The 25,230-nt window shown below is 43.4% G+C and overlaps 1 protein-coding gene across 2 annotated transcripts in view; it reads left to right on the top strand.

The window, feature by feature from the left end:
* LOC145349075 (uncharacterized) overlaps positions 1-25,230 on the top strand; it is a 49,223-nt gene that overhangs the window by 13,716 nt on the left and 10,277 nt on the right. For both annotated transcript variants that reach the window (XM_080197389.1, XM_080197399.1), the window contains 4 exons: positions 17,507-17,731; positions 18,396-18,531; positions 21,908-21,996; positions 24,834-24,894. In XM_080197389.1, the coding sequence (XP_080053515.1) occupies positions 17,507-17,731; positions 18,396-18,531; positions 21,908-21,996; positions 24,834-24,894 (511 nt within the window). The remainder of the gene's footprint in view (positions 1-17,506; positions 17,732-18,395; positions 18,532-21,907; positions 21,997-24,833; positions 24,895-25,230) is intronic.

The following is a 25,230-nucleotide window of genomic DNA, read 5'->3' as shown; positions in this document are numbered from 1 at the left end:
AGGAAAGAGAGCAGTTAGTGAATCATTACTAGTGGTATTTAAGGTGTCCACCATACATCGTCCATATCTCTGACACATACAAGAGGGCAGGTAGACCTGTCAATGAGCTTGTTGCCAGGTTTGAGATATTTGGCATCAAGCATTCCCTTCGCTGGAGGTGATATTTGCTGAAATTCTACTCTCCACAGAATTGGAGCAGGTGAGGAGGGGGGGGGGGGGGGGGCGGAAACATCCAATGCCCTCAGGTGGGAGTTTCTGATCTCGAGCGAGGCTGTAATGTCCATTGAGTTTCATCTCCCTTGCTGAGGAGAAGCTCCCAAGAAAGACATGTTGTCCAATGGTTCACCATGGATCCTGATAGTCGGGTGGGCAGTGAGTGTTGCACAGTGAAAGCAGGCTAATGGAGCACCTTTTCAGGATGTTCATCCTAACATCCCTTTTTTTCACCTCTATGAATATATCACCAATACTTTGGAACTCTGTTTCTTGAGTGTGTACATAAACAAGTGTTGGTGTGCTGCAGATTGGAATGATTGTGGCTCTGGACTGAGGTGGAGCAAGTTGAGTAGCTTCCGTTTTGTCCTATAGAATATCGTTCACTTCAGTGAAGCGTTCTATAAAGTTGGGATGGAGTGTTGCAGTGAGGAAGATGGAAAAGGACAATGACACAGCCTTACTTGACCGCAGTTTTCACTCATGTTGGGTCTGTGGCAGATCGGCTGGTAAGAATCGTGGCTTGCTTGCCATCGTGAGGCAGGTTGAGGATGGTGATGAATTTCTGTGGTGGCTGTGAGAAACGCAGCTTACGTGGCGAAAAACTGCAGCAGGCAACGGTGCAGAGGGACCTCGGGGTCCTTGTGCATGAGTCGCAAAAACCCAGCTTGCAGGTGCAGCAGGTGGTCAGGAAGGCGAATGGGATGCTGGCCTTCATAGCGAAGGGGATTGAATATAAAAGTAGGGAGGTCTTGCTGCAGCTGTATAGGGCATTGGTGAGGCTGCAGCTGGAGTACTGTGTGCAGTTTTGGGTGCCGCACCTGCGCAAAGATATTTTGGCCTTGGAGGGAGTGCAGAGGAGGTTTACTAGGCTGATACCGGAGTTGAGGGGGTTGAGCTATGAGGAGAGGCTGAATGAACTAGGCTTGTACTCGTTAGAGTTTAGAAGAATGAGGGGAGATCTCATTGAGACGTATAAGATGATGAATGGGATGGATAGGATAGAGGTGGAGAGACTCTTCCCGCTCAAAAAAGACAGTAGGACTAGGGGGCACAGCCTCAAGATAAAGGGGGGGGGCGTTTTAGAACGGAGTTGAGGAGGAACTTCTTCACTCAAAGAGTGGTGAATCTCTGGAATTCTCTACCCGTTGAAGTGGTGGAGGCTGCCTCGCTAAATATTTTCAAGAAGCGGGTTGATGGGTTTTTGATGAGAGGGGATTAAGGGTTATGGGGAGAGGGCTGGAAAGTGGAACTGAGCCACGACAGATCAGCCATGATCTTATTGAATGGCGGGGCAGGCTCGAAGGGCCAGATGGCCTACTCCTGCTCCTATTTCTTATGTTCTTATGTTTTTATGCTTAGTTGTAGAAACAACACATCTTGTATACCATTTGCTTTGTATAACTTGGACCTCGTACATTCCTTCAGGATGTGGTGTATGCTTCACTGCACACCACACATCTGGTGTTATTCCTACTCCACAGGCAGTTTCTTTATTGTCCCTGACTATTGCTCTGTTAGCAGCAGCGAATTTTATGTCCTATGTTTGTGACTAAGATCACAGTTGTTTCCATAATGTGGGTTATCAATGTGCCTGACTATATCCAGTCTACCTAAACTTAGGCTATTTCTCTATGGTGTACAGATATGTTAACAGCATCTTTACCTGTTGTTCACATGGCCAAATTTGAGGAGGATGTGCCACATTCTCTCCTGGCTGATCAAGTCAGAGGCCTTCTGAGATCAAGGGAAGCCATGAATAGCAGTTCCTGCTGGTCTGTTTTTTTTTAGATGTCAGGTAGGACATGTGTGCTGATATCCATTTTAATGGAGCTTTTTCACTGGGCTTGCTGTGTCTGTCCTATCATTCTGAATCAGGGAGATCCTAAAACTGGGACAGAGGTACAAAGAAAATTACAGCACAGGAACAGATCCTTAGGCCTTCCAAGCCTGCACTGACCATGCTGCCTGACTGAACTAAAACCCCTACCCTTCCTCAGACCATATCCCTCTATTCCCATCGTAGTCATGTATTTGTCAATACACCCCTTTAAAAGTCACTATCGTATCTGCCTCCACTACCTCCCCCAGCAGCATGTTCCAGGTACCCACCACCCTCTGTTATTTTTTTTAAATGTTTCTATAAAATACCTGACTATATCAAGGGAGGTAGTGGTATTGTTGCTGGACTAGTGACCTAGAGTAATGCTCTGGGAACCCGGTTCAATTCCCACCATGGCAGAAGGTAAAATTTGAATTGAATTTAAAAATATGATGATGAAATCATTGTCGATTGTGGTAAAATCCATCTGATTCGCTAATGTCCTTTAGGGGAGGAAATCTGCCATCCTGACCTGGTCTGGCCTACGTATGACTCCAGAGCCACATGAAATGTGGTTTTATTGCCCAAGCCTGAGGGCATTTGGTGCTGGTTAAGCTAGTGATACTCACATCCCGTGAACAAATGTTTAAAAAAATCATGTGAAATGTGTTGCAAAGAGAAACCTCCACCGCTGCCCATGATTCCAGCTAAATTTCTCAAGATCAATCGCTGAGTAATATCCACCAAGATTGTTTCCCTTCTTTAATATAGAATAGAAATTTACAGGGCCACTCAGCCCATGTCAGCACAGGCTGACTTGCAGCCATCCAGTCTCTCGATCTGGAATCTGGTTAGTTGTAATTATGGTACTTGTGTATCCAATGGTGTAAGGTTTTGTTTCTACTACCCTTTTCAGGTGGAAAGTTCATTACTCCCATCACTCCGGGTGAAGCTGAGCTGAAAGCAGGAGGGAATAGGAATGTACCTTTCCTCTGACAGGAAGCTAGAACTGAATTTCGATTTTTGTTTTATTTTGGACCTGACCCCTCCTAAATTTAAATCTTGTGTTTTACTTCCTTATTGAATTACAGAAATTCAATTTCAAAGATTATTTTTAAAACTTCCTGTTCTTGGTATACATTTTGAGTCAAATTGGCATGTGCACACTAATACAAAATAATGACGTGTCCTTTGTATAGTCAATTACTTGTTCTATACTCAAAACACAAACCCCTTGTGACCTGGTTTTGGCTGATGTGATATTCAGGTTTTTCCCTTTTTTGTTCTGTTATCAGAGAAACTGGCACCCAGCGCATTAAAATGTTTCTAGGTGTGAATGCTGGAACTGTTTAGTGTCTTTTAGTCTGTTTGTTGACTTAAGCACTGTTAGCTTGGCTACTGTGTGAACAGTTTCTTGAGTATTATTATTTGCAACACCTTATAGGAAGCATATTAATCATAGAATCCCTACAGTACAGAAGAGGCCATTTTGGTCCATCGGTTCTACACTGACTCTCTGACAGATTTGTCTCATTCAGGCCCCCTCGCTTGCTCTATTCCAGTAACCTCTCTCACTTATCATGGCTAATCTGCACATCTTTGGAGTGTGGGAGGAAACCCACACAGACACAGAATGTGCAAACTCCATGTGGACAGTGACCCAAATAGATTGAAATCGGGTCCTTGGCGATATGGTCACTATTTGGTTCAATAGCTTTACTCTGATGTATACAGGCAGCCTTCGGACTTGACATAATTGATTCCTGAAAAATCCATCATATCGTAGAAAACATAGAAACTAGAAGCAGGAGTAGGCCTTACAGCCCTTCAAGCCTGCTCTGCCATTCATTTTGATCATAGCTGATAAAGTTGGAACTGATTTTCTTTTCCTATTGGAACATAAAAATGAGAGAGTGGTTCATGAACCAAGGCCTGAATCCTATTTACTTGTTGTCTATTTCTCCTCTACCGGGAGTTTATCTTCAATATTTTGGTTAATGATTTCAGACTTTTTAACCCATTGGGATTTTTAAAGTGTGGTGACTAGAGGGTCATTTTGGGTTTAATCCCTAAACATTTTCTAAACTGGAATCCACATCATGAGGGGACATCTCCCATGAAGGGTGGCCTCCATCCCCATGTGTTTCACTGCTTTGATCTGATGAATTTAGACCTGTCTGAGGGTTGCCTGAAGTCTGACACTCTTTTGGCAGAGTTGAGCACTGTGAGCTTGGTTTCTTGGGTTCATGTCACATGATCTGTAACCCCCACAACTTGCCTGGACTTGCAAATTCTCTAACTGTCCTGGAGACAATACACACCTCTTTAACCTGTGCTTAACCATCTCTCCATTCACGTTGTCTGTATCTTTAAGACTTGATTGGAATGCTAGTCTTTACAGGCAATCATTATTTTGTAAATTGAGTTTGTGTCTTTACATGCCCTGCTTGTGAACAGAACTCCCACTCACCTGACAAAGGGGCAGCAAGCAGTCCGAAAGCTAGTGGCTTTTGCTGCCAAATAAACCTGTTGGACTTTAACCTGGTGTTGTGAGACTTCTTACTGTGTGAGCCCAGTTAGGGTCAGCGGGCTGCACACAACCGGTTGGATGAGGCATTCTAGGGCAATTGGGAAGAAAGCTAGTCCAGGTTACTCAACGGCTGCACCAGTGACAGTGGCTTGACCAAAAGGTGCTGGGTATTGGGTGGTCAGTGGGCGTTTAGGAACTTTCCCGGGATCCAACAGTGCCATCCCCAAACCCATTGGACATGGGGCTCCAGATTCAAGAGCACCAGAATTCTATTGCAATCAATGGGAAATCCATCAGTAAGGCAAGGCCACATTCTTACCAACAACTTGGTTAGTTTAGTGGTTAGCACTGCTGCCTCACAGCACCATGGACCTGGGTTCAATTCGCAGCTTGAGTTACTGTCTGTCTGTGTGGAATTTGCATGTTCTCCCCATGTGAATATGGTTTTCCTCCCACACTCCAAAGATATGTGGGTTAGGTTGATTTGAGCATGATAAATTGCCCCTTTAGTGTTAGAGGGATTGGGAGGGTTAAAAAATGTGGGGTTACAGGGATAGGGTGGGATTATTGTTTGGTACAGGCTTGATGGGCCAAATGATCTGCACTCTAAATCCTATGCAATCAGAGGGAGGCATCTCTACTTCAGGTTTATTTGTAGCACAATTTTTTGGTGTGTTTCCCCTCCTTAGTGCTAAGAAATAAAACTGTTGGACTTTAACCTGGTGTTGTGAGACTTTTTACTGTGCCCACCCCAGTCCAACATTGGCATCTCCTCCATCTTTCTACAGGATCAGCGACCCACTATATAATAACAATAGAAAAGGTGTGTGATGCAGAATGTCAGTGTGAGGTTATGAACCTCTTGAATTTGTTCATTTGGCGTGCTGTTGTAAAGTCAAAATGGTGTTGATCGTTGTAACCTGAATGTTGTAAAAGTAGTGGACTGCCTGTATTCTCAATATACTTACACCACATTACCCTTATCAAATAAAACAATGAACAAAACTTTAATATATTTAGTATCTTGGCAAGTTTCAACATATCCAAGAAATTTGCATATACAATTGAAGTGAATCATGAGAACAGGAAATAAAGGCTTTAATTGTAATTAATCAAAAGAATGACATTTTATCAGCATGAAATCCTGCACTAGAATGTCTGTGACCCAGAGTAAACTACCTTCCACTGTGTAAATTTTACAATAACCATTTTCATATACACCTTTTTTAAAATATCAAGTCTGTGTGCCAGTTTATCCCCTCCCATGGTGCTACAGTGTAGTTTCATTGGCATCAAGCATAATCTCTCTCTTACTGCATTGACTGGTCATGTGACTGGCAAGCTGTCATTAACAATCATAATGAGCCTGATCCAAACTGTGAAGCATTTCCAGCAAGGTCCTTCAACTACACAGCTCAACCGATCTGACAAAGGGTCATCTAGACTCCAATTTTTTGGAGTTTAATGCAGAGAAATGTGAGGTAATTCACTTTGGTAGGAATAACAGATGTGTTGAGTATAGGGCTAACGGGAAGACTTTGAATAGTGTGGATGAGCAGAGGGATCTAGGTGTATGTGTACATAGATCCCTGAAAGTTGGGAATCAAGTAGATAAGGGTGTTAAGAAGGCATACAGTGTCTTGGCGTTTATTGGTAGGGGGATTGAATTTAGGAGTCGTAGCGTTATGTTGCAACTGTACACAACTCTGGTGAGGCTGCACTTGGAGTATTGTGTGCAGTTCTGGTCCCCACATTACAGGAAGGATGTGGAGGCTTTGGAGAGGGTGCAGAGGAGGTTTACCAGGATGTTGCCTGGTATGGAGGGGAGATCCTATGAGGAGAGGCTGAGGGATTTGGGGTTGTTTTTGCTGGAAAGAAGGCGGCTAAGAGGGGATCTTATTGAAACATATAAGATGATTAGAGGTTTAGATAGGGTGGATAGTGATAGCCTTTTTCCTCTGATGGAAAAATCTAGCACGAGGGGGCATGGCTTTAAACTAAGGGGGGGTAGTTATAGGACAGATGTCAGGGGTAGGTTCTTTACCCAGAGGGTGGTGAGGGATTGGAATGCCCTGCCTGCTGCAGTTGTAAATGCGCCTAGTTTGGGGGCGTTTAAGAGATCTGTGGTCAGGTTTATGGACGAAAAGGGATTGGTTTAGGTTAGTGGGTCATTGTTGTTGTTTTTGTTTAACTGGTCGGCGCAACATCGTGGGCCGAAGGGCCTGTTCTGCGCTTCTATGTTCTATGTAGACTCAACATTGGCTCTATTCTCTCTGGAGATGCCAGCATTGGACTGGGGTAAACACAGTAAGAAGTGTCACAACACCAGGTTAGAGTCTAACAAGCCACTAGTGTTTTGGAGCGCTGCCCCTTCATTAGGTGAGTGGGATTTCAGTTCACAAACAGGGCATATAAAGACACAAACTCAATTTACAAGATAATGATTGGAATGCAAGTCTTTACAGGTAATCAAGTCTGAAAGGTGCAGACAATGTGAGTGGAGAAAGAGTTAAGCACAGGTTAAAGGAGAAGTGTATTGTCTCCAGCCGAGACAGTGAGATTTTGTAAGTCCAGGCAAGTTGTGGAGTTACAGATGCTGTGACATGAACAAGATCCCAGTTGAGGCTGTCCTCCCTCCTGTATGCAGAATTTGGCTATCAGTCTCTGCTCAGTGACTCTGCACTGTCGTGAAGGCCACCTTGGAGAACAATCAGAGGCTGAATGTCTGTGACTGCTGAAGTGTTCCTGACAGGAAGAGAACAGTCTTGCCTGTTCTCCTGAAGGCTGGACAGTTTGCTGCAGACAGTGGTCTGTTTGAGGTTGTGTGGTTGTTTTGAAGGCAGGAAGTGGGGGTGTGGGGAATGGCCTTGGCAAGATGTTTATCATCTTCAGTGACATGTTGAAAGCTCTGGAGAAGTACTGGATGATGAAGGGTACTCTGTCCACCATGTCCCATGTTTGTCTTGAGGTTGGTGCAATTTTTCACTGATCAGTTCTGATGCACCACAATGACTTGAGTGCCATATCCTGTTCTTATGAGGGCATCTTTTCAGCGATGGATTCTTGGCAGGGATCTTGGGTTCATGTCACTATCTGTAACCCCCTAGGACTAGGGGGCACAGCCTCAAGATAAAGGGGAGGCGGTTTAGAACGGAGTTGAGGAGGAACTTCTTCACTCAAAGGGTGGTGAATCTCTGGAATTCTCTGCCCGTTGAAGTGGTGGAGGCTGCCTCGCTAAATATTTTTAAGAAGCGGGTTGATGGGTTCTTGATAAGAGAGGGGATTAAGGGTTATGGGGAGAGGGCGGGAAAGTGGAACTGAGCCACAACAGATCAGCCATGATCTTATTGAATGGCGGGGCAGGCTCGAAGGGCTAGATGGCCTACTCCTGCTCCTATTTCTTATGTTCTTATGTTCTTAACTTGCCTGGGCTTACAAAATCTCACTAACTGTCTCGGCTGGAGACAATACTCTTCTTTTTTAACCTGTGCTTAACCCTCTCTCACGTTGTACCTTTTTTAAAGACTTGATTGTCTGTAAAGACTTGCATTCCAACGATTATTTTGTAAATTGAGTTTGTTTCTTTTATAACCCTGTTTGTGAATAGAACTCACACTCCTCTGGTGAAGGGGCAGCGCTCTGAAAGCTAATAGCTTGTGCTACCAAGTAAACTTGTTGGACTTTAACTTGGTATTGTGAGACTTCTTACTCTATTCTCTCTCCACAGATGCTGTCAGACCTGCTGAGATTTTCCAGCATTTTTTCTGCTTTGGTTCAACCTTTTTTTTTTATGGGCTAAAACTGTCTGAACCACCTGTTTGCTTGTTTTTTTTCACTTGCTGCACATTGCATGGGGCATATTTTTGTTGCTTGTATTAACAAACTCCTGTTGAATACTGACCTGAGTTCAAGTTGGTTTTGTGAACAGTATCATTTAAAGGTGTAGTAATCCTGTTGGACTATTTGCATTTAAAACAAAATTCAGGTTTTTTAGCCTGCAGAACTATGCTACATGTAGGTGTATATTCACACTGCAGTGAAGTTACTGTGAAAATCCCCTAGTCGCCACACTCTGGTGCCTGTTCAGGTACACCTGAGGGAGAATTTAGCATGGCCGATGCACCTAAAACTTTGGATTGAGTGAGGAAACCAGAGCACCCGGAAGAAACCCATGCAGACTCTGCACAGACAGTAGCCCAAGCTGGGAATCGAACCTAGGTCCTGGTGCCGTGAGGCAGCAGTGCTAAACACCATGCCGTGAATAAAACTTTTTGTAGAAAGAATTAAATAAGTGTTAACAACAAATTATATTTATGTATGTCATGCACTCATGTTTACTCCCTCCTTCCCTCAACAATCGCCTTTAATGGACACATTAATCTTAAGCTATTTATTTCTGGAAGGGCCACCCAAAAGTATGCCATTGCCCTCTGGAAACATCTGAGCTCCAGCTCTCTTCAGAGCTAATACTTTTGCCATCTTTTGTGGATACCCTGGTTTATAGCACTGAAAAGTGATCAGAGCATCCAAAGTAATTCAGCTGATTACTTTCTGCAATAAGACACTGAGGCCCACAGTCGATTCTGTAGTTTCAGACTAGGTAATCATCCAACTTCTATTCCCTCAGATTGAAACTAAGATTACACATCCATATTCCATACAGTCAATGATAAAGCCAGTTCTTTACACTGCTTACAGTGCAGATCTATCTCATGGTCACTTACTCTCTCTTCTAACTAACTCTCTCTCAGAAGGCATCCAAATTTGAAATTTGCCAACCACTAATCTCCCTATTTAAGAACATAAGAACATAAGAAATAGGAGCAGGAGTAGGCCATCTAGCCCTTCGAGCCTGCCCCGCCATTCAATAAGATCATGGCTGATCTGTCGTGGCTCAGTTCCACTTTCCCGCCCTCTCCCCATAACCCTTAATCCCTTCTCTTATCAAAAACCCATCAACCCGCTTCTTAAAAATATTTAGCGAGGCAGCCTCCACCACTTCAACGGGCAGAGAATTCCAGAGATTCACCACCCTTTGAGTGAAGAAGTTCCTCCTCAACTCCGTTCTAAACCGCCTCCCCTTTATCTTGAGGCTGTGCCCCCTAGTCCTACTGTCTTTTTTGAGCGGGAAGAGTCTCTCCACCTCTATCCTATCCATCCCATTCATCATCTTATACGTCTCAATGAGATCTCCCCGCATTCTTCTAAACTCTAACGAGTACAAGCCTAGTTTATTCAGCCTCTCCTCATAGCTCAACCCCCTCAACTCCGGTATCAGCCTAGTAAACCTCCTCTGCACTCCCTCCAGGGCCAAAATATCCTTGCGCAGGTGCGGCGCCCAAAACTGCACACAGTACTCCAGCTGCGGCCTCACCAATGCCCTATACAGCTGCAGCAAGACCTCCCTACTTTTATATTCAATCCCCTTCGCTATGAAGGCCAGCATCCCATTCGCCTTCCTGACCACCTGCTGCACCTGCAAGCTGGGTTTTTGCGATTCATGCGTTTTTTTTTAATATACAAGAGCTGGATTTCTGGTGAGGTCAGCTTCTCACTGGAAATGGGCAAGAGACTGAATTTATTTAAATTTTGAATTTCCATCGGTTTAGTGAGCCTGGCCCTCATCATCCAGGCTCACTTGCCTTTATGGCCTTGTTGGGAGAGGTCCTCTCCAAGGAAAATACCTGCTCCATGAACGGGGAACAGTTGTGTTGGTCCCACTGGTGGAACCAGAGGCTATTGAGGCTGCCCTGGGATAGGGGGTTGCTTTGGCACTGCACAGCAGCAGAGCATATTGGTGGTTGGGGGGGGAGGGGGGAGAAGAGACAGGGAGTGAGACCTGATGCATACTCATCAAAGGGATGAGTTTGGGGGATGCACTCTGCACACTCTACAATTGTGATTTCATCAGTGGAAGGAGGGTGGGGCAATCAGTCTGGACAGTGGCGGCTGGATGTCTCTGCATTGTGGGGCTTGTGATCGGCCATGGGCCCTCATGATTGTGAGGGGAGAGGTTGCCTGCAGCAGCAGGGGGCTGACAGCTGTGTGTCTCTCTCTGTCCCTGCACATGTGTGCTGTCAGTGGTCTGCCCCTGTGCAGTGGCTCCCTCTTCATGCTGGCTGACAAACTTTAGCCCAGCCCAGTGCCTGCACCAGCTAGAAACAATCCAGCCCATATTCTTAATGACTTAACTGCACAAGATTGGGTATGAAGAATTGCCCAAAAATGGATCAGGAACTTTTTCATTTTCATACCTAGCTGGACACTTAAAATTATTCTGGCAAGTGGGCGGGACAGGACCATGCAAAGATCTGCTGATCTCTAGTGGGGTTTTCCAGTCTTGGGGTGAGTGTGGTCATAAAATCCCTGTCCATGTCTCCAGCTCCTTGGGTCAATAAGCCCACCTGCTGCTTTAAATCTGTCTCTCTATCTGGTTTTATTGAACAAACATGCGTCACCTTTTGAACTGTTGTTTTCTGACCCTCTAAAGCCCATCACTTTTTTTTGCCTCTCTAGCTGTTAACCTCTTAAGCAACAAGGCCTTGACCTTAAGCTGCAAGCTTGCTTTAATTGTACTTATCCCAGCTTTTTATAGTTTAATTCCAAAACACACAAACTAATATTCACAAAGGGTAAACTGCTTTCATCTCAAAACTGATCCTCACTTGCACAATTTAGGCTTCTGAAGGTTGGAAAATGACGTGAAGGCATTGATTGTAAGAGGTTGGTTGGAGGGTAAGTAAGTGATCTGTCAAAGTTTCTACTTCTATGGTGACTTTTTTCTGACCTGACCAATAAGACCTATCCTAGTTAGTAAGCAACCTGCCCAATTACTGCTTGGTATGTTTCCAGGCATACAACAGATTATACTCAGTACAGTGCAATCATACGATACTAAGTCTGGAAGGGCAGATTGCACTAGGTATATCATTATAATACTCAACCTGAAAGGGGTCAAGGAAGTACAATTAAACAGCTTAATTACCATTTGATGGTGTTGGTGAATGGACTGCTTGGGAAGAGGAGAAAGAACAGTGTTCATAGTGCAGTACAGCTCGTGATGTCAAATTAGTTCGTCTTAATGCCTTGTCTGCAAATGAAATTTGAGAGGCAAAGTGGAGATGGAAGGGTGTTGGTTCCACATTGTTGGCAAAATTGAAGCCCACGGGAGTAAAGGGGGCAATGGCAGCATGAGCAGGAAAATGGAGAGTAGACAGAAGGCAGGGAGGAGTGCAGAGCAGTTTTTCCAGACTGGAGGGAAGTTTATTGGTGCCTCCCATATAGGATTGCTCCTTTTGTTTTAGTCAATATGCCTCCCACATGTACAGTCATTAATATAAGATCAAAGTTTAGCGATGTCTGCTACAAACTTGAGTTTTACATCAATGAGAAGGATAGCATGACTGCAAGGCAAAGTGCAGATGAAATTTTTTGTAAAGAAATGAGGGTGCATTCTTGGGAGGGGGCATCAATTTAAATGGTTAAAATTTTTGTGTTTTTTTTTAAGCAAAAGGCTCAAACTTATGGAAAAATCTTTATGGGTGACCAGGCTAGTTGAGAGCCTTGGCTTAGTGAGCAGAAACAAAAGATACAAAAGCTAGAAAGCTGAGCTAAACCTTTTAAAGAAGCTCTGGATAAGGCTGAGTTGGATATTCATTCTGTCTGATTCTAAGCCCCATACTTTTAAAATGTAAGTTGGGCCTTAGAGGATGCAGAGGAAATGAATGAGAATTATAGCAGGGATGTGGGGATTTCCAACTTGCATAAAGAGTCTGGCCAAACTGATTTTGGTTTCTTTCAGAGTAGTGAAGGTTATGGAGAGATTTTATTAGAGGCTTGTGAAGGGGTTTTGGTGAGAACAAATAAGGTGGAACTATTTTTCTACGGGCAGAGGAGAGAAGAGTTCTTTTTCACTCTTTGCCATCTGGAATTCACTTGTTTTAAGTGTTGTGAAAGCAGATTTAAATACTAACTTTGCAAATGAATGGGATCATTACCTAAAGGGAGAAATTTGCATGCTTACACTGAAGGGCAGGTGGCTGTGACTGCGAATTGGACAAACAAGTTTTCTGTTTGAAAGAGCAGCCACAGTGGAGTCAGGGCTTTATCTGTGCTGTATTATCTATGAAAGTGTTCTGGAATCTATCATTGTGGGCATCCAGACTGTCCTTGCTTAGCTTTATTCAACAAGCTGGTTTTTAACTTTAGTAATTCAGCAAAGTAAAATATAGAGGGAGATGAAGGCACCTCAGTTGCAAGATTTTGGTTTTATTATAGTCACATGTTAACATTGACAAATATTGTTTCTTGCACACTATACAGACAAAACATACCACTCATGAGAGAATGCAGAATGTAGTGTCACAATCATAGCTAGGGTGTAGAGGAAGAGCAACTTAATGCAAGGTAAGTCCATTCAGAAGTCTGACAGCAGCAGGGAAGAAGCTGTTCTTGAGTCGATTGGCATTGACCTCCAGACACTTGTTCAGGGTGTTTGGGGTCCTTGATTATGCTGGCTGCTTTGCCGAGGCAGCAGGAAGTGTAGACAGAATCAAGGGTTGGGAGGCTGATTTGCATGATGGATTGGATAAACTTGAGGTTTGTATCTGCACTGAACTCAGAATTATGCCTCAGCATCAATGCTGATCTGTTTGTGACCACTTACCTGTCAAGTCTGGCACATCAGGTACAGTTTGGGGATGGAGGATGAAAATGTGTACACAGCTCAAAAGGCAGTGTATTCTTGATGTCACAAATATATTGATGCTTTTGGGACTATATATTAAGGTATAAAGGAAGATTGAAGGGGGTCAGATTAGCTGCCCAGAATTCTGCCAGCAACAAGCCTGGCTTTATAAGGCTTGGTTGCGGGGGGGGTGGGGGGCCAAGCTGTTGTACTGGGAATGGGGTGGAAGTAGAAGATATTCACACCTGTAAACAGTAATGACCAGGGAAGCTGTGCTTGCAATGAATAAACTTAGTCTCCAAGTAACAAGGAGGAGACAAATGTCAGGTTTTGTAAGTGGTTATACTTTAATTCCAAGGTGACATGAAATTGTAGATCCAGAGGATAGCTAATTAGCATTTCTACCTGAATACAAAGCCTATGTGAATCATTCTGTCATGGAGATAGAAGGAGTCTATTGCTCTGCTCTTTTCCATTCATGCAGATCAATCCCATCAGTGGGACAAGTTCATTGGAAGCCATGGTAGGATTGTATTGGAACATTTTCTAAAAATATCCAGAAGGTCACTGGGATTAATCTGCAAGAATGCAAAAGAGCAGAGCAATAGACTCCTTCTGCAGTTCACCACACAGGATGCAGGTGGGAGTTCACACTTGGAATGAAGAAACCAAGTCTGTGAGGGTTTAAACACAGTTGGAAGATTTTATCTAGCTCTAGGTAGAAGAAGGATCTACAATTCACTCATACAATTCAGTCAGTTAAGGCAGTAGAAGTTATCTCAGTGGAAACAGGAGCTGAGAATAACCTTGAACTGATTTCTGGAGAATGAAGTATAGCCACAGTGGGGATTTTTTTCATTACTAACAGTTAAATGGGGGATTTTGGCAGTGCAGAATATAGGTTGTCTATTGAACTAGTGTTTGTTCAGTACTGTTTTTAGTTTGTTATAGTAAAAGACTTAACTGTCTGAGGATAGTAAGAAATATTTGATACGGGAGATAGTTATGCTACTTTTTAAAATGATTAATAGACAAAATGATGCATTGTGTTTGAATACTTCACGTCCCTTTTAACCTTCATCAAAAGAAAATTGCTTTTTGCGCCAATTATTCTTGTGGTTTGCACATGATGCAATTGACAAATGAATTGTTAATTAGTGGTTTGTTTACCCTTTCCTCGGGTTATTGGAGCAATGGCTTGTTTTACAACCAAGTCGGATATCCTGTTAAAGGCTGCTGTTTTTATTATCAAATTTTCATGGCAATTTGAGTGCAAACTGTCAATCCTATCGCCCCAATTTTTACACCATCTGTTGATGGGACTCGTGATTTTATTTGTGCTGTAGATAAGCAATTTAGAAGCATGAAAAGCTGCAGTTAGTGTTTCTGCTTGTCTACTCGAGTCAGTGCTACATCCCTTCTGATCTGGTGATTTGTGGTAAAGTGGAAGGCGTTGGCCAATTACATAGGAATCATAAACATTCTTCAAGGCAGCTGGGGAAATCCACAATTCTTTCCCTTTTAACTAACCTCATGTTGTCTAGTGATAACATCTTGCTTTGGCTGGCCAGTAACTAGAATGTCTTTACTGTCTGTTCTCACTTCCCCTCTTTTTTTTCTCTACAAGGCAGGCAGACAGAACCTTTTGCCCTATGAAATCTGTATCTGAGCTGAATTCATGCATTCCTGTAGTGGTGTACTGTAAAGTGGATGTGCAAGTGACCACTTGGAGGAATGGAACAGTTTCCAGCAAGGAGCTTGCAATTCTGGTCAAAAGTTGGTTGAATTTGAAGTGTAGTTATTAGTGTTGCAAGTAGGCTTACATTTTTCACTGCAATGAAGTTACTGTGAAAATCCCTGAGTTGCCACACTCCAGCACCTGTTTGGGTACATTAAGGGAGAATTCCGCATGGCCAATCCACCTAACCAGCACCTCTTTGGATTGTGGGAGGAAATATGGAGAGAATATGCAAACCCCACAGTGTCACCCAAGACTGAATTGAACTCTGATCCATAAGACATAGGAGCAGAATTAAGCCACTTGGCCCATCAAGTCTGCTTTGCCATTCAATCATGGCTGGTAGAGAGAATGGGGATGAGAAAACTCCTTTTTTTTCCCCCTGATCCTCTTATTAAATAAGAACCTATCCATCTGCCTTAAAGACAGTCAATGACCTTCTGCAGCAAAGTGTTCCACAAATTCACCACTATCTGGCTGAAGAACAAAGAACAAAATCAGCCCGGGAAACAGGCCCTTTGGCCCAACGAGCCCGCGCCGCCATCTCAACACCACCAGTCCACCCCTCCACCCATGACCCCTGTCTAATGTTTTATGGCCATCCAGATTGAGGGAAACTGATTTTAGCGACAATTTATTCCTGCCAATCAGCCTAACAGCACATCTTTGGGGTGTGGGAGGAAACCGGAGCACCTGGAGAAAACCCACGCAAGCACGGGGAGAATGTGCAAACTCCCACAGACACCGGCCCAAATCCATGTATCTGCACAGCAATCAGCGATAGTCACTGAGCTGTCATCTTGTCCAGTTTAGGCACACACTAACGACATGAAGCACTAGGCCAATCTCGAACAACCAAGAGCAGCCCCAGTACGACCCATTGTGTGTATGCCCCTCGTTGGACACGAGGTGGACCGACTTAAAACCTGTGAATGAAAAGAGAAAAAACATTATTATCATATCATACCCATTTACATTACCAGGGATGCCCCAATGCTAATGACCCTTATTTAAAACAATCTCCCATATCCACCCATCTCCAACTCAGTCATGTGCCTGTCTGAGTTACTCTTAAATGACTTTAGCATGTTTGCCTCCACCACCTTGGCAGAGCATTCCATACCCCCACTACCCTGTGTGGGGGGGAAAACCTCCCTCTAATATCTGTTGTACCTCTCCCCCCTTGTCCTACGTGTCTCTATCATAGGAAATAGCTTACCTCTGTTTACTGAAATTGCTCCTCATCTCTGGTCCCTGCCACTCTGAGACAGCAGTGCTATCCACTGTGCCCAATTTAAATATTGCACTGTGTTGTGATCACTATCTATCTGTGATCTGTCTGGTCAGTATAGATCAGGCTGTTGTGTTCATTTGCTTTCCTCCATGTTCTAGTCTGCATCCAATGATTGAGAATCTGCATGGGGCGTCATGGGTTGTGAGCCCCTGTCTGTTGCTCTATCCTGTGACTTGCATCAATAGCAAAGTGCCAATTTGTCCTGTCTCTTTGCAGCAAATGAACTATGGCAACATGTGTGGTAATGAAGTAAGTCCCTGAACGTCGCACCAAACTTAGTGTTGGAGCTGCTTGCTTTTTCCACTTATTTTTGATTTTATTGTTGATGCATGTGGAAAATATAGTGGAAAGTATTGTTTGTTGCACACTATACAGACAAAACATCCCATTCGTAGAGAAGGAAAGAGTGCAGAATGTAGTGTCGTAGCTACGGTGCAGAGAAAGGTCAACTTAAGGTAGGCCCATTCAAAAGTCTGACAGCAGCAGGGAAGAAGCTGTTCTTTGGTATGTGACGTCAGACTGAGTGGTTACACCGGAATAGTCCAGAATTCAGCTTTACCTGGGATATTGTCTGCTGTTTAGCAACATCCTTCTATGACCTAATCCCTGCAAAGATTGTGTTTTGTTAATGGAGCATTGCATATTTTTTATTATTATTAGTCATTCAAGGGACATGGGTGTCACTGGCTGGCCACCATTTATTGCCCATCCTTAGTTGCCCTTGAAGGTGGTGGTGCCTTCTTGAACTGCTGCAGTCCATATGCTGTGGGTTGACCCACAATGCCACTCGGGAGGAGTTCCAGGATTTTGGGCCTATGACGACTTCTGCGTTCAGTGTGTTAACCCAAGAACCAGCATGTGACTTGTGATTATTATGCAGCATATGGTATCACTCTGTTTATAATGGTTAGCACCAGTGACCCAGGTTCGATTCCAGCCTTGGGTAACTCTCTGTGGAGTCTACAAGTTCTCTCCATGTCTGTGGATTTCCACCCACAGTCCAAGGATGTGCGGCTTGGGTGGATTAGCCATGCAAAATGACCCCCTTTAATGTCCCAAAGATGTGTGGGTTAGGGGGATTAATGGAGTAATAGGTGCAGTAATGGATATAGGGCCTGGATGGGATGCTGTGTTAGGAGTTGGTAATTTGATGGACCAAATGGTAGCCTTCCCCACTGTAGGGATTCTGTTTGTTCTAGTCACACTTGTATTTTTATTTTTAGGTTTGGTGCTTGGTCAAATCAGCACTGTTCCTACAGTTCCACTTGGTTCTACACTCGGGACCACTTTGACCAATACAACTGATGGCATTAACATCACCACTAGCACTACACAGAGAATTGACTCCACTCGGCTTCCAGGATCAGTCACATCCATGTCTTCAAACTGTACAGCTTTCAACACTTCTAATTGTGCAATGTGCTCTCCAGGGCATTACTCCAATAATGGTAAGTGGCTTTGGATTTCTACAGTTAGAAGTTTTTTGCCTGAGTTTGAAAGCAGCAATGTATTTAAAATCTTGTTCCCCACAGAATGAATCTGAGTCTCTGGTGTACCATTCCAGCTCGTGTTGTCTTCATTCAGTGCAGGTCGTATGTGAATATATTTGTTTGGATGTAAACTTTCAGTGACCCTGGATGCAGGACCATCCTAATGCAAAGTAGCAGCACTATGGAAATCTGGATCTCCAGAATCTCTACACAAGCCAAATGGGCCTGCATTTTTGGGAATATAGGATCTTGAGAAGGTCTTTAAATTCTTCAAACTTGTTATGCCAATCAATTAAATTTCTTTCAGCATAAATTTGAGAAGGTTTACATGATAATTGGAGGTCTAACTTGCCAAACTATTTTGGATTTGGTACACTTCTACTGTTAACTAAGGTTTACAAACGTCAGTAAAATATAGGAGCAGAATTAGGCTATTAGACCCATTGAGTGTGCTCAGCCATTCATCCATGGCTGATATGATTCTCATTCCCATTCTCCTGCCACCTTCCTGATTTACTAGACCATAAGATGTCCTCGTGATGTTATTGAGTTTCTATTTGATGTAAAATGTGGTGGATATTTAAGTGGTTGTAACTATTTATTTATTTTTCACTTCTTCCAGGGTCCCTGAATTGCTCTTGCTGTTCTGATGGATTCTGCCTTGCTCCAGATGATTGTCTGATGTGCCCGCAGGGGTTCTACCAGCCTCAGGCAGGACAGATGACATGTCTGCCTTGTTCAAAAGGTGCTTATACAAAGTAAGTATGCGGGAGAAGTGTCAACAGTTGAACAGTGGATTCCCTCTGACACCTGGAGGGGGGCTGGCGGGGAGCAGCCCTCCTTCACAGGTGGCCCCTATAGCTGGAATTTTCCAGTCCCAGCAGGCAAGGGTGGACCACGCAAAGGTCTGTTGACCTTGGGCAGGATTTTCCAGTCTTGGGGTGAGCATGGCTGGAAAATCCCTCCCTGTGTGGGGCTCCTTGATCAGAGGGGTAATGTAGTTGAACACAATCCAACTCATCTGATGTTTTTAAGCTTCCTTCTGCAGTGAGGCTCTGCCTGAGTGGTAGAATGTGCATCATGACATTATTTGTCAGTGTTTAGTCATAAGATATAGAAAATAGCTGACTAAATTTCCAGTTACTGAAACATTTGAAGTTTTTTATAATAGAAATAACCAGCTATTGCATAGATTGTTCCTGTATCAGTTTCTCAACTCAATGTTAAATGTTGCCTTCAAATTGGGAGGCAGGGAAAATGTTTGTTAAACTTAATTCTGGACAACCACATTTATGACTAGAGATGTGAAATATTTTGGAGGAAAGGGGATTACTGAAGAATACAGGAGAGCCTGTGGTGATGGGATGCTAGAGGTTAGTAAAACATTGTACAGATTTTGTTTAATATCTCAAAGGAAGCCAGCATGTATTGCCCATCCATAACTGCCCTTGAAGGTGATGATGAGCTGCTGCCTTGAACCACCGCAGTCCATGTCAAGTAGGTATACCCACAGTGCTGTTAGGGAGGGAGTTCCAATGACAGTGAAGGAACTGTGATTATATTTCTAACTCGGGATGGTGAGTGGTTTGAAGGGGAACTTCCAGGTGGTGGTGTTCTCATGTATCTGCTGCTCCTGCCCTCTTTCCAGTTCACAACCCATAGTGTTATCCCACTGAGATTAACCAATTCTGTATAACCCAGGGATTTACTCAGACATAGACCGCCCTTGCTAGCTCAGTTGCATGGTAGTGTTACTATTTGAACCACCTGGACGATCTCTCATTTGGTGGTAACTGTTAGCTTACTGTGGGTATGACACTGGTTGAGGATAATAAACATTATTCTTGTATTCTTCCATCTGTTACAGTATCTCTGGGATATGCTGCCTTCTTGCTTAAGTGTTTTAATGGGACTGAAACTGGTGACAGGAAGTGAGTGAATAATGTGGATCACTGAGACCTAATTAATGTGCAAACTTGTGGCAGGAATGTGAATTGATTTTAAAATCCAATTGGAGTCATTGCCATTTGGGGAATTTGAACTTGATTCCAAAAGTAGTTGTTCTTTTCCTATGTTGACTGTCCTTTTTTCAAAACTTGCATTCCTGTTGCAAGTACCAAACTCTAGACTATTGAATATGAAACATTTTACTGCTATTGCAGATGTTGGCTCATGAACTGAGGGGAAATGGATGTATGATTTATTATGTATGATTTTGCTGTGCTTTGACTCGAACCACTTGCTAGGACCCTCGTCCATACCTTCATTACCCCCCCCCCCCCCGATTCATTGAAAACACCTTTGTAGCTGGCTTCCCATCTCTCTGCTCCATAAATGTGTCCAAATCCTGTAATTTTTTTTTCCCACCACCCTGATGCCTGTTGTCCTTTAGCTCCTGATCTGGCAATGTCATTTTCAAATCCCTTGCTATCTGTGTAAACTCTTAACAGCTCAGTGCTGCTGTATTCCTGTCCGCACTCCTCTATTGGCAGACATGTCTTCAGCTGTCCAGTCCCTAAGCCCTGGAGTTCATCCCTAAACCTCTCCACATTTGTAATCTAGCTTCCACCAAGGCGGTGGGTAGAATTTTTTTAACTCAGAAAACTAGCCTCAGTAATGGTAACCGTGAAACAGTCATCAACTGTTATTAAAAACCTGTCTGGTTCACTCGTGCCTTTTTTTAAGGAAGGAAATCTGCCAGTCTATTCTCCATGTGACTCCAAACTCAAATGTGGTGGACTCTTAACTTCCCCCTGAAATGACTGACCTAGCAAGCCAAGGGCAATTAGGAATGGGCAATGAATGATACCCACACAAAAACCAGGAGTTGACCACCAGACCCTTTAAGCCTGCCCCACCATTCAACACAATCATGACTCATCTACGCCAGCCTCAACTTTTTTTTAACCTGTGCCATTTTCCCCATAGCCCTGATCAAATATTTAACCACCTCCATGATGAGAAACCACCCCACATACCATGAAAGAATAAATGTTAAAAATGCAATTTTCCCTTTTGTCTCTGACTTTTATTTATAGATGGTGAGAGAGGATTATTATTTATTACAAAGTAATTTATTGTAACAATTTGAAGTGTGGAGGAGGGGTGTTTCTTGGCCATTCTCTCACCCTGTGTTAATTTCTCATTTGGTTGTCTTTTGGCACTTTGTAGATGTTCTAAGTGGTGAATAAAGTTATGATACTGCCCCTCATTTCCTGGGCGTGGGTTCAAATTCTGATCCATCTGGATGGTAGTAAAAATTTTTTTGGCTTGTATTCCTTCAGTTTAACCAACAATAAACTTGTTGCAAACTAAATCCATTTCTCATGTGGGAGCAAAAGACCCTTCATCTAGTGAAATGGATCCAAAGTAGAAATTTTAGTGATTTATTGTGTGAATTCCATGAGCTGGATCTTCACAATTGCCCAAAAGGTGGTGGTGGTGAAAGCACATGGCATGCTTGCCTTCATCAGCCAGGGCATTGAGTATAAAAGTTGGCAAATTTATGTTGGCTGTATAAAACATTGGTTAGGCCACATTTGGAATACTGTGTCCCATTCTGGTCACCACACTACCAGAAGGATGTGGAGGCTTTGGAGGGAGTACAGAAAAGGTTTACTAGAGTGTTGCCTGGTATGGAGGGTATTCTCTATGAGGAGAGATTGAATAAACTGGGATTGTTCTCCCTGGAAAGGCAGAGGGGCAACCTGATAAAAGTTTATAAAATTATGAAGGGCATAAATAAGGTGAACAGTTGGAATTTTTTCCCAGGACAGAAATGATGACTACAAGGGTGCACAAGTTCAAGATAGGGGGAGAAAGGTTCAATGGAGATGTGCGGGAGAATTTTTGTTTTTGCAGAGGGTGGTGGGAGCCTGGAATGCACTGCCAAGTAAGATGGTTGAGACAGACACATTAGTGGCATTTAAGACTTATCTGGATAGAGATGGGATTAGAGGGATACAGGCAGTTGGTTGGTCTAGATTGGACAATGATTGGCACAGGCTTGGTACACCAAAGGGCCTGTTCCTGTACTGTTCTTTGTCCTTTTATTGTAAATTTTTTAATATTTTCTTTACAAGTCATTTTGAAGTTAGTTTACTAATTGGGTATCTCTCTCTTTTATACTTGCAGTTCTACAGGGAGTACTGAATGCCAATCCTGTGAATCTGGATATTATGCCAATGAAACTGGTTCCAAATCCTGCACTGCCTGCCTCCCAGGTACAGCTGCCTTTGTCCTGCTAGGCGAGAGCCCAGTAAAGATGGGCTGCGGGTTGGATGGGGAGGGTCGGCAATGCTGTGTCTTGTGTTCTTCCTCACCTCGTGTAAAGGGATTTTCCAGGGGCTTCCCTCTGAGTTTGGCACAATACATGGAACCAGTTAATACAAAGACTTGCTAAAGAAGTTCTTTATCTGACCAACACACATTGGGAGGGAGACAGCTGGGAGATGTCAACTTCTCTCTGACATTACAGTACATGTGTAAAAACAAGTATTCCTTTTCAAAGGTTTGTTTCTCCTGCCCAAGCTGTCAGCGAAACTAAATAATCCAATTACATTAATACACTTTGTTTACCTTTTGGTCATTCTACCTTCTATAGCAAAATTGGGAATTCACTGAGCAGATTGACAGAACAGCTCTTCCTGCTGTGGTATACTTCCTGCTTTTGAAATAGCTTTGCAAACAATAGACCAACTCCTCTCCCCAAAATAACTTGGGCTGGGGCATTTTTATAGCCCCTCTCATCCAGTGGGATATTGGAGTCCAGCCAGACTAAATGCAGATTTAACTGGCTGTGCACATCCCCCAGGAGACACTCTGCGGCAGGGCACAAAATCCTGGCCTTAGTTCTTCCTTCTCTTTGGGATTAGATCCACCACTGCTGAGGTGTCTGTTCCATCTTGTGGTTTTTGTGGGTTGCTTATGAAGTTGACCGTCTGCACTGAAAAGATCTATTTGGCCTGCTTGGTTGTGATGTGGAGTTACTTTTTCTATTGATTTTCAAGCAATGATATGAAGCGGAGGCCATTTGGCCCTGCATACCAGCAGCAGTTGAAATTTTTAGCAGCTAGTTCCACTCCCCCTGCTCTATCGCTGTGACTTTACAAATTTTTGCTTTTCAGGTTTTTCCAGTTCTCTTTTGAAAGTTACTAATGAATCTGCTTTCACTGGGCAGTATCTTCCTAATAACAACAATGTTCTGCTTAAAATTCTTACTTCCCAGTTAGTTCAAATCAGTGATCTTTGATTAACTCTGCCAGTGGAACCAGTTTTTCCTGACTCTTAATGTATTTTTTTTACTATTGCAAATTCTCCACGAACCTCCTGTGCTTTAAGGAATACAGTCAGTTTCTCCATTCAGTCACATAACCTTTCTGCCCAATCCTTATAGCTGTCATTCCCTTAGTGCCCAGAAATCCACCCATTTTCACTTTGAATATGCTCTGGGCTATTGAGAATTCACAGCCCTTGTGAAATTTCCTTGTCTCGGTCTTAAATGGCTGATTCATTATCCTGAGATTATAATCCTTCCAATCCCCTAGAAATTGGAGTAAGGTTCACCATAATGTCTCTGCATCTTTTCATAGGGTAAGAAGTCTCTCGACACCAGGTTAAAGTCCAACTGGTTTATTTGGTAGCAAAATCCATTAGTTTTCGGAACACTTGCTGCTCCTTTCTCAGGTGAGACTGAATGCAGATTTAACTGGCTCTACACGTCTGCCAGGGGACAGTTGAGACTTGCCTGATGAAGGAGCAGCAAGCACTCAAAGCTAATGGATTTTGCTACCAAGTAAACCTGTTGGATTTTAACCTAGTGTTTGTGAGACTTCTTACTGTGTTAACCCCAGTCCAACGCTGGCATCGCCACATCCCTTTAAATGGCCCAGGTTCTTTACTTTTTAAACAGCTTCATCAACTGGTCCTGCCACCTTTTTTTTAACCCCTGTGAGTTTCTCTATTCCTGCGCTCTCTCTTTAAAATTATACCAGTTTGCATTGTTTTCTTTCCCAAAAAGTGTCATTTGGTGCAGTGTTTTTTAAATTTGATCTGTTGTGTTTGCCCATTTTGTCTATTTTGTGCCCCTGAATTTATTGTTGAACAGGCCTTGCTTCCAGGAAAATGGTGAACTGGGTAAGAGAATGTGAGGGAGCATTCATTTTCAAATAGAAAGTGGTGGGCTGGATTTCGTTCTCTCTCTTAAAGGCAGGGTGGGGGGAGGCCTTGTAACAACATTCATCCTGTCTGAAATTCTGCAGCGGGGGTGGCATTGACCCCTTTCCCATCAATCCTTGCACCTAATTGAGCAATCTAACCAATTAATGGTCACTGAAGAATCTCATTCTGCCACTGCAGATATTCTACCTGTGGCAGCAGGGGGCAGGGAGCCTGTTGGGTAAAATAAGGAGGCCACTGGGGAAACCCAAGATCTTTCTCCTCCCCACCCCAGCCTCTTGAATCTGGCTTTAACTATTGCTCAGCATTGTGTAGTTCCAGCAGTGACCAGTATTGCTGGATCTTGGGATGACTGCTCTGTTAAAAATTTGAGGTCATGGGTGGGCTCCTTGCAATTTTTCCACTGGGATGGCAGCAGGACCGCAGTGCCTTGTGGGTGGCTCCATTGTCTGGGGGCTGGGTGGGCTGAGGGGGTGGTTAGTTATAAGGACCAGTGTCACCCCTGGACTGCATGGATTTAATTCCTCTGTTAACGTGCATCAGTGATTTTAGTACTGCTGCCTCAACGCCAGGGACCCTGGTTTGATTCCGGCCTCAGGTAACTGTGTGGAGTTTGGACTTTCTCCCCATGTCTGCATGGATTGTGCTCTGGTTTCTTCCCACAGTCCAAAGATGTGTAGGTTGGGTGGATTGGCCATGTTAAAATGCCCCTTGATGCCTGAGATGTTACAGGAATAGGGCCTGGGTGAGAGTTGGTGCAGACTCAATGGCCTCCTTCTGCATGGTAGGGATTTTATGATTGAATATACTTGCAGGAAAATCAACTAAATTTAAATGTGTTCCATTGGATACACTAGCCAATAAAATTCCACTTGTTTCCTAGGTTACTTTTCTGAGAAAAATGCACCTGTCTGTGAGTCCTGTTCCCAAGGGCTATTTTGCAAGTAAGTATTGGTATTGTGAATAATTGTAGAAATAAAGCAATGGAGTTGCTAATTTCTGGATTCCTAGGGAGCAGACTTCTGCTCAGGACATTTAAAGCCTGTGACCTCCCACTTAACAAAAGTATCAAACTACCATTGGCCCCGTTGTCTCCTAGCCCCACTCCTGGATGCTGCAGTGAGTTAACCTCAATTTTCACTGGCATTTTTTTTGGATCTTTCCATGTTACTATAATCTTCTCTAGTTTTTGTTCCTGCACACACCCTGTAGTCCTCCAATCAGCTGCATCTTGGCTTTACTTCCATCCATTTGGGCTATATTTCAGTTTTTAAAAATAT

This window comes from Carcharhinus amblyrhynchos, chromosome 1, assembly GCF_965287045.1.
Source record: "Carcharhinus amblyrhynchos chromosome 1, sCarAmb.v2.hapA, whole genome shotgun sequence".
Taxonomy (NCBI): Eukaryota; Metazoa; Chordata; class Chondrichthyes; order Carcharhiniformes; family Carcharhinidae; genus Carcharhinus; species Carcharhinus amblyrhynchos.
The sequence above is the reverse complement of the archived record's forward strand: the minus strand, read 5'-3'. Positions and strand labels throughout refer to the sequence as shown.